The 9,584-nt window shown below is 36.7% G+C and overlaps 1 protein-coding gene across 2 annotated transcripts in view; it reads left to right on the top strand.

The window, feature by feature from the left end:
• LOC110459541 (cortactin-binding protein 2-like) overlaps positions 1–9,557 on the top strand; it is a 44,800-nt gene extending 35,243 nt beyond the window's left edge. Inside the window, exons 9-21 of one of the 2 annotated variants that reach the window (XM_021511858.1) lie at positions 1,529–1,679; positions 2,150–2,362; positions 2,890–3,007; positions 3,355–3,657; positions 3,945–4,040; positions 4,671–4,738; positions 5,139–5,225; positions 5,506–5,605; positions 5,867–6,016; positions 6,594–6,660; positions 6,833–7,299; positions 7,889–8,033; positions 8,445–9,557. In XM_021511858.1, the coding sequence (XP_021367533.1) occupies positions 1,529–1,679; positions 2,150–2,362; positions 2,890–3,007; positions 3,355–3,657; positions 3,945–4,040; positions 4,671–4,738; positions 5,139–5,225; positions 5,506–5,605; positions 5,867–6,016; positions 6,594–6,660; positions 6,833–7,299; positions 7,889–8,033; positions 8,445–9,111 (2,632 nt within the window). In that variant the 3' untranslated portion in view covers positions 9,112–9,557. The remainder of the gene's footprint in view (positions 1–1,528; positions 1,680–2,149; positions 2,363–2,889; positions 3,008–3,354; positions 3,658–3,944; positions 4,041–4,670; positions 4,739–5,138; positions 5,226–5,505; positions 5,606–5,866; positions 6,017–6,593; positions 6,661–6,832; positions 7,300–7,888; positions 8,034–8,444) is intronic. The other variant, XM_021511859.1, reaches the window with a different exon arrangement.
• The last annotated feature ends 27 nt before the right edge of the window (positions 9,558–9,584 follow it).

A 9,584-nucleotide genomic window follows, 5' to 3' on the forward strand; every position in this document is an offset into this window, starting at 1 on the left:
CCCCACACACTTATACTTATTCTCCCCCTTCCTATAGTATCCCAGGTAAACAGATCCTACCATTAGTCTAGGAAACAGGATGACATAACAGCTCATATCTCCCATTCTAATCATTGTCTCACACATATCCTCATTATGCTGAATAGTGACCTAGATGATATATCCATAATGTATGAAGCAATAAAAGGCACTTTTCTAACAAGACCAGTTTTGATAAAAATAATCTAAAAATTTCAAACAAGCATTCAGCTAAGGATCTCTATGTTCACTTATTTTCTTGGTTGTAGAGGGACATTCATGAAATCATTATCATTCTTGCTACTTACACTTGGGATAATACATAAGGACCCTTGAGCTTGTTTTAACAATGATATGTACACTTCAACTCATCTTCAGTCTCGAGTACCATCGTGTACTAACTGAAGCTCATCCTCAGTCTCGAGTGTAGTCATTTTCTAGCTGAAGTATTTGTTGTCCTGCTGTTTACGTTGGTTGTTCAGGGAAGCAGAGCACTAACTGATTTTAAAATAGATACCGGGTGTTGGGGGACATTCTTATAGCTAAGACCAAACAAAAGATTGTTGTATTTTCACTTTTGCTTCAGAAATATTTAGGTAGGAAGGTACACAAAACTTAATGATTTGGTAAAATGTTTTAACATGACTGTAGCAGAGAGAGAGATTTTAATAGCTTGTAAACAAGATCATCATGTTTTAATAGCTTGATCGTCATGTTTTAATAGCTCGCTCGTCATGTTTTAATAGCTTGCTCGTCGTGTTATAATAGCTTGTTCGTTATGTTTTAATAGCTTGCTCGTCGTGTTTTAATAGCTTGTTCGTCATGTTTTAATAGCTTGCTCGTCATGAATTGGCCATTAACATATTAGGTAATTATAAGTGTTGACTTTGGACATAAAGATAACTATCTAGCAAACATACAGAAAACAAATATTTATATATTGCCCTCAATTTTAGCTGCATGTATTTTTATTTGTTGGAAAAATTATGTGAATGTTTATGTTTTTAAAAAAAAATGCACCTGTTTTACGTGTAGAATGATTCAAATGTACTGAAAGATGTTTTGACAGTTTTTCATTCTTTTATCAAACACAAATAAAACAAGTGACAGTTTTATCATTGGTGATTATAAGCTAGAGGGTGCTAATATAACAAGTCTTCAGTTAAGCCAGTCCCAGCTGACAAGGAGGAAATTATGTTGTTTTGAAATGGATCAGAAAATAAATATAAAGGCTATCATGTACTAGCCATCTTGGATTTACTCCATTTGTCCTTTGACATCACAGAATTTTGACAATTTACATTCTTAGAATGAAAAATTATATTTTAAATCATAAATATGTCCCATGGCTTTTCCAATGAAATAATGTTTTTCTCATTATAGCAATTAATAAGTAGGATATTGAATGAAGATTTTATCAAAACATTGAATATAATAGTATATCTGTAAAGTTAACTTTACCTGAAAAACATGTAAACCTGTTCATATGTTTATCATCATTTCTATGCAGGTGTGTCCAGGTGCTGCTGGAGCGTGGAGCTATTCCTAACCTTACTGATCATCAGGGGTGGACTCCCCTCCACCTGGCCGCAACCCAAGGTCATACAGACTGCTGTAAGATACTACTGGACTATGGGGCTCAGCTAACTGTCTACTCTAATGTAAGTCGCTCATACAGGTCACACACAGTCGCACACAAGTCTGTGTGGCACACACACTGATCTATCCACACAAAGTTACACACACACACTGCTGTGAGTATGAAGGTCGATTTGGAAATAAAGCTGATATCCCACTAGTTCTGATATATATATTTGTTATTCTCTGTCTGTGCTATAAAAAGATAACTATTCTCCCCCTTCAACTATAAATAGATTGTTGTTCTCCCCCTCTGCTATTAATAGATTGTTATTCTTCCCCTGTACTGTAAAAAGATTATATTCTTCTCCCTGTACTAATAATAAATTGTTTTTGTCCCTTTGATTCTATAAATTGAGTATTATCACATATACCCATCTGTACTATTCATAGATTTAATATTATTTATTCTCTGTACTATATAGATATAAATAGATTGTTATTATTTATCTATCCTATTAATACATTGTCATTACATGTCTATTATGTACAGACCAGCTGGACACCTCTTCACTGTGTTGTACACCCTGGACATGTTGACTGTCTCCATGCCCTCCTGACCTACGACCCACGGAGCCCCCACCGTGACCCCCCAGGCTCCCCTTCCACAGTCTCACAAAGTGATGGCACTGTACAGAGGGCTATCAATATGGCTGACAAGGATGGCTGGACCGTTGTATTTGTCGCTGCTATCAGACCATTGCCTGTAAGGAATTGTGTTTATTTTTTTTAAAATTAACTAAATTTACATGACTTACAGTTTGAAAGTTTTGTTTGGTAATATCTGTGTGGTATCTTTGTCTACAGTCATTTGTTAAAATTGTCTGCAAAGCAAAGTTGGCATAAAGGGATTAATCTTTTGGTGTTGTCTGCACAAATGGTTTCCATGCGATAACTCTTGAAGGAATTATCTAATTTGAAGAAACTCTCTTTACATACATATAGTATTAATTACGTACTGAAGATTCATTTTGACTCGAAATTTAAAACCAACATGTGGCCACATGAATATCCTGAAAAGTCACATGGTTTTTATGCTCTGCTATCTGATCAATAATACTTCAGCAGTTATGATGAATTTCATTCCTTCATCATAGATTAATTGTAACCAGCAATTATTTCATCTGAGTGTCTTGAGGCGACACATACGCTTCTTATTCTAGTGAATTCTTAAGGTTGGTTTATAATTCAATCAGTTCTGTACTGATAATGGGTATACCTAATTTGTTGCAGGACTGCCTCGCTGTTATAATGAACATGTGTGACGTGAACGTTCAGCGTAAGGACCGATGGGGTCGCACCATCATGGACGTTGCCTCTGTGGCTTGCAAGGAATTCATACAGCAGAGAAGTAAGAGTTGATACACTTCAATCAGGATCAAGTGGAAAATTTTGTAAAAAATATTTGAAGAAAATTTGAGTATATTTGTGTATAATATCTGAGGGTGATTATATTGAATCCCACAACGATATATTGAAAAAATCACAATGTAAATTTAAATTGAATGTGGTACTAAACACGAAAGTATATATGTGAGTCCAGAAGAATGTAGAAAATCTGGTCCATTCATAAATCAGCTTGACATTGTATCAATACGTAATGTGATGAGGTCACCTTTGCCAATGACATCTTCTTCAATGAGCCCAAGCATGCAGAATGTAAATATTTAACATTGCAAATCTGTTCTTTACTCTCAGCAGGTGGCAAGGACCTGCTTCTGACTGTGACTTTAGAGATCCAGTACCCTAACCTGTCCGAGGATTTCACAACCTTACACCTACCCAGCCAGAAGTTTGTCATCGGCAGCTTGTCATTGGAAGCTGGTCTTAGCTGGGCCGGACTTGAGACACGTCTTCAACATACCCTCACCAACTACTTTTCACAAATCGACACGGGCCTACGCACCAAACGCACCAGTCGACTCGACCCTGAGATTGCTATGGATAACGTCCAGTACAGTCTTGGTCTAGACTTGGAGTGTATAAACATGTTCTCCATAGGTTAGTTGTCCATCAACTACCAGATGTAAAGATGTAAAAAAAAAAATTGTGTTTCTGCTTTCATACAAAAATGAAATTGGTAAGTCGGTCAGATATTGTTTTTGTTTTTCAAACAATTTTTACAACAGTCCTTCCTTCAAAATGTCAAAAAGATAGAAGGATCGACAGAAAATGTTGGGATGCTATTTTACACCTAAGGAGAAGGGTCACAGATTCTCATTGTAGTTAACCTTTGATGAAGTTAAATGATACAGTTCACACTAATTACATGATGTATTGTTTCACAGGTGGTCACAAATGGGAACTTGGCTCCCATAGCAACACACTACCACACAGTATTGTACGAGAGAGCAATCAAAGGGAGATAACCATCATTCTTGCAAGTATGTTTAAAATATCATTTGATAACTGATTCACTGCTGTATAGAATTTACATTTTTGATGCCCTCTCCCATTTTTATTAAGCGGAGATGGAGGAGGGGTTGGGGGGAAGTGTAACCCCCGTAAATTCCATCCCTTGCTCTTTTCTCTTTTGTCAGATCTGAGTCAATGACATTGTTTTTTGTGACTTTAATTTTTTATCAGATTTTAATGAAACTTACACAAAGGTCAAATACAAGAATGCATTGAATAAATTCATATGCATTGTTGTTTTACAGATATTTTCCATTTTATAGAAATGACCAAATGATATTGTACTTTTTTTTAAATTTTAATGAACATCATTTTGATCAGTCACAATGTTTCATTGCCTGAGGCATGTAATCAGTTTTTGTTTGTTTGCTGTTATCGTATTTACCAGCAATCTAAAACCTTTATCAGTTAATATATATTCTCTCTTCCTTTTTTATATGTACTCGGTGAGAACAGGATAATTGTCTACTTGTAGATTCTGTGGAATGCGTGGCCTGGGATGTGTTGTTTTGATATAATTTACATGTTTACTTGTAGATTCTGTAGAATGTGGGGCCTGGGATGTGTTGTTTTGATATAATTTACATGTTTACTTGTAGATTCTGTGGAATGCGTGGCCTGGGATGTGTTGTTTCCAGTTTCTGTCATACACAACTATATACGACTGGTGAGCTATCATATTCTTTATTGTATGGTTGTATTACTAGTCATACAGAATAAATTGAGAATTGAACTTAAAGCCTTGAAATTTAAACACTTAATTTTTTACATCTGAAATTGTCTCAATGTGAGCTAGCAAAAACAAAAAAAGAACAAAAAAAGTTTTTAAAAATAATATCCTCATTTCTCCCTTTCATTCAAATTACAAATTATGCTTTTGGTACATGTAACACTGTCATTTCAAGTAATAATATTCAAAGGTTTCCAGATAATGAAACAGAAGTCATTTATGAACAAAATCTTGATAAGTATTTGAGAAGGGAGTTTTCAGTGTTATTAGAGATAAGGTTAGCAAAGATTATTAGTTATTAATTTTATATAACAATTATTGATGTTATGTTTCACAGCTGGAGCACTACAAGAGCGTTGTGTTTTACGGCCCAGAGAAGACAGGCAAGACATACCTGGCTCACCGACTAGCCCATCTCATAGCTGTAGGTAGTCCCCCCGTGTGGTGGACAGAGATTGGGGAAAATATTGTATTAATTCTACAAACCAAAAATCTGTTTTCAATTTAACTTATTTGAATCATCTGAAGGCTTAAAAGACATGTTCATGAAACTGCTTCTCAGAATGCTTGTTATTAAACTAAATTTTATAGTAGAAATGATGAAAAGATGAGTTAAAAGTTAAACCTTTGCTCAAAATCTCAATTTCATTGTACTGTATCATTTTAAATTTGAATTATATATCTGATATATGGTTTGTTGGCAGAGAAAAGAAAAGGAAAGTGGAAAGGTTCCTCAGATACACAGCATTGTGCTCCATGAGAGTTTCTGTCACCGTGATCTTGTTAACTTACTACAAAGTACAGGTAAGTAATGATGTATACAGAAACTTTACATCAAACAACATACTGGTCAGTCGTAGGCAATTGTTTAATAAGAGTACAGACAGATTTTCCTTCCATAGAAATGCACTGGAGAATTAATTTTGTTTAAGTTTTCGATGAAATAAATGTGATGTATGTAAAAGTAAAGCTTGATGATTTTCATTTAATTACCCAAGATTTAATCAAAAATAGCCGGCAACATGTATTGACCCTGACCTTTGCTAACTGACCTTGATCTTACAGGATGTATGGTGCGGGAGGGTATGGAGGCAGACGACCGTGCCCCAATCCTCATCCTAGATGACCTTGAGAAAGTGGATGTGGCTGTCCTCTTTGGGAAATTACTGGGAGCAATTGAACACAGGGGACAATTCCATACATTTACTGTTGAGGGTAAGGAGATACAGTAGGTCAAAGGTTTACTGTTTAGGTCAAAGTTCACTGATTTCATAAGTAGGTTCTGTTGGTCATTTTTTTTTCTGTTGAGGTCAAAGGTCACTGAAATACTGTTTGCTGGAACAAATTTCACTGATAATTTGCTTAACACTAGTTTTGCTCTTCACATTCAGTGACTGAAATTTAGTGTGCTGCCTATTAAAATTAGCTGACAAGATAAATGCCCTCATTATGGAAAGTGAAAAAGGTGAAAATTAAACTGCACGAAAGTTTCCTCGGATACAGTTGTGATTTGATACTGTAGGTCATTGTTCACCGACACATGGAAGACTGGAGGTCGTGTAGGTCAAAGTTTACTTATGGATGGGGCGTAGAGAATTGTTTGTTTCATTGACCTGGTTTTATTTTCTTCTCAATTCGTTGATCCCTCAAAATCGTTAATCTACTTCTATTATCCGTTTAAACCTATGCAATAACATTCAGCTATAATGTAAAAATGACTTTAAATTTTGTTTACAATTGATCCTGTATGAGTGCAGTAACTGTTGATGAAAATTTGTGTTGATTTATTTAGGAGACGATCAGGCTCGATTCTATTTCCTGGATAGTTTCTACATCATTGCCAGTATGAACAAGTCGAGGTAAGTGAACTGCTTCATGGACGGATAGCTAACTTAAACAACTACCAAAGTAGAAACGTTGAGGTCGTGTATTGCTGATACTGATTATCTAATTTGGCGCTGATTGATGCAGATCAAGATTGTGATGTATGGAATAAAACACGTAACAAGGGGTGTTATTGTTTATTTTCAGATCCACAGGATTAGATTTGAACATACAACAAAGATTTCGCTGGGTACATTTTCGGATAGATATTGAGCCAATTCGTAACTTGTTAGCCAGACATCTTCTCCGTAACTTGATCCACATCGGTGACGGTCAGTTACCTGTTATGGACAATATGATGTTTCGCGCAGTGGAGTGGATTGTTTGTGTATGGCAGAGACTTAACGATGGTGTGGCAAAGCTCGGCTTACCCGACGTTATGTTTGGTCCATACCAGTTCATCATGTGCCCACTTCACTCCCAGGATCCAAACACTATCTACAACTGGCTGTCAGGTCTGTGGAACAACCTCATAGCACCTACGGTCAAGGTCGCTGTGGTCAAGGGCACTGGCAAGGACACATCATCCGACGGTCAACAGAAGGTGGCTAACACAGCCCTGTATGTCCTCATGCAGAAAGCCGTGGTACCTGGCTGTCCACTCTCTGGTCCAGGTAGGTCAAATGAGACTCGGTCAGAGATTTAGAGAAAACCATTCATCTTTAATAAAAATTGATATAATCTTGATCATATATTTAACTACAATTAAATAAAGATTTGTGTCTTTTTTATGGTATAAAAGCTAACTACAGCTTGCATGTTGTCAGATTTAAACAAGATATTCTCTGTACACCTTCAGTGTGCAACATAGAACTAACGTGCTTTGACAATTAATGGAATTATTGAATTTAAGTGGATCTCCTTTGGTAATTAGGGTCCTGTATCAGAGCCCTATAGTAATTACTGTGTTCCTCTGTTTGTTTGTCTATCCATCCACACATTCATTTTCAGAGATTATCACTGATTCATTCCAAAGGACTAATCTTTCTGAATTTTGACTAAGTAATGCACTGTGATATGTAGATGTGCAATAGGGTTTGAAAAGTTTCTGAGTTCAAGGTCACTTAGTAAAAGTAGACCATATGGGTTACATTCTGGCACATGGCAGGGCCCTTGCTGACCTGGCAGTGTTCTGGCTGCTGAGAAATATACAGTAGGTTATAATGTATGAAAATTGCTAAATATTCTTTCCACGTTTGGCAGGTAAGGAACAGTACCTGTCTATGTTTGCGGGCAGTAATGAACTCGACATTCCTATGAAGCAGGAGAAGATGAAGGCGAGTAACTCCCCTCACCACCGAAGGTCCCTCGACTCCTCCAAAGGCATGTTCAACAGAATAAAACATAGGTGAGCAAACTATTCAAGAGCAAGAGTTATTTCCCTTTGACTGGGTGCCTGTGTTTGGGAGACTTTGATTACAGGCAAGAAAAGATTTAAAAGTACTGTTAAACTTATGATAAATCTACAATCATATATACACTTAATTTTGAGGTAAGGTATTGTTATGAATGATGAAATATGCATCAATACTTTTCAAGAATTATTGAAATATTTGTTTCATGTTAAGGGTATCTTGATATTCTAAAAAAAAAATGATTGTTAGACTTATGCTTTTTAGCTTGTTAGGTCCCGAAGCCTAAAGATTATATCCAATAATGCTTATGAGCTGTTGTTTCAGGCTGAAATTTAAACAACTTATTTGTTTTTGTTCGAAATGTTTTAAACTGATTGTTCTTTCGATGTTTTCTATAATGACAGGAATTCTTATGACACTGCCAGTCGGGACCAGTCACAAGTACAGCCTCATCCAAAACGTCGTAGTCTGTCGGAACTGTCTAATAGGTCACAGGAGGATTACGACACAACAGATGCAAGAGCGGAGGAGGGAAGTAACAGTTCCCTGGCTAAAGTTCCCAAGCTGGAGATCCGTTCCCCAGTCCTTTCCATACCCTTCCCTGCTCCAGGTTCAGCACCAGTTCAAACCTCTGACCGTTCACAAACAGCACCTGTCTTCACTTCAAATAATTCCGGATTGACCTCTGAGCGTGGTGTGCGATCATTTTCCATGTCCTCACAATCTTCCTCTCTGTCGAGTGGGAAGAAATTCACGTCTCATTTACCAATTGCAACGCGAAAGTCTCGGTCTTCGGAGAATCTGTCATCAACATATGGCTCTGGGTCAAGTCACAGTCGAATGACTCCTCATCTCCGGTCACCAAGTCCATTCTCATTTTCGTTAACAACCCCTACCTCTGCTTTAAATTCTTTCAAATTCCTTGAGGTGAAATCAAGAGCAGAAGTGACCCAGACCAAGCGTGGGTCACGTAGAAGTTTGGACTCTTCTTTAGCTCAACCTCGAAAGATTCCAGAGCCTTCCAAAACCCATCTTGCCTCAGGCTTTCATCATCAAGAAAGTCATTGCTGATCAGCTGTATTAACTTCTCATAACAAACACTCATATGATTTGGATTTCCACAGTCCAGTTTTTATTTTCGATTCAAAATAGGGCTTATTTCAGGGAAAATGACTTATACATTATAATATATTCTGAGTTAAAGTTTGAACTGTATCGCTACTGTTAAACACTTACCTGGGGTATATTTTGTGAAGAATTAAATATTGTGGCAAAAAAATGTAATAAAAATATAGAGCTTGCAAATTCTCTAATAGAGATTTAGTCTGAACAGTTGACCATCAACAGAGTTGCTCAAACTTAAAATTCGTTCCAAGAAGAAAACTTTCAAAATGTTTGTCCTCTCCCAACCTCAGTGTAAAAAAATTGTTCTATAGTATTATTCTGCTCTTTATAAAATATGACAGTCTGTTTTTAGGTCACCTGAGACAAAGTCTCAAGTGACCTATTGCGATCGCCTTTTGTCCGTCGACGTCCGCCGTCCG

This window comes from Mizuhopecten yessoensis, unplaced genomic scaffold (assembly GCF_002113885.1).
Source record: "Mizuhopecten yessoensis strain PY_sf001 unplaced genomic scaffold, ASM211388v2 scaffold10107, whole genome shotgun sequence".
Classification (NCBI taxonomy): domain Eukaryota; kingdom Metazoa; phylum Mollusca; class Bivalvia; order Pectinida; family Pectinidae; genus Mizuhopecten; species Mizuhopecten yessoensis.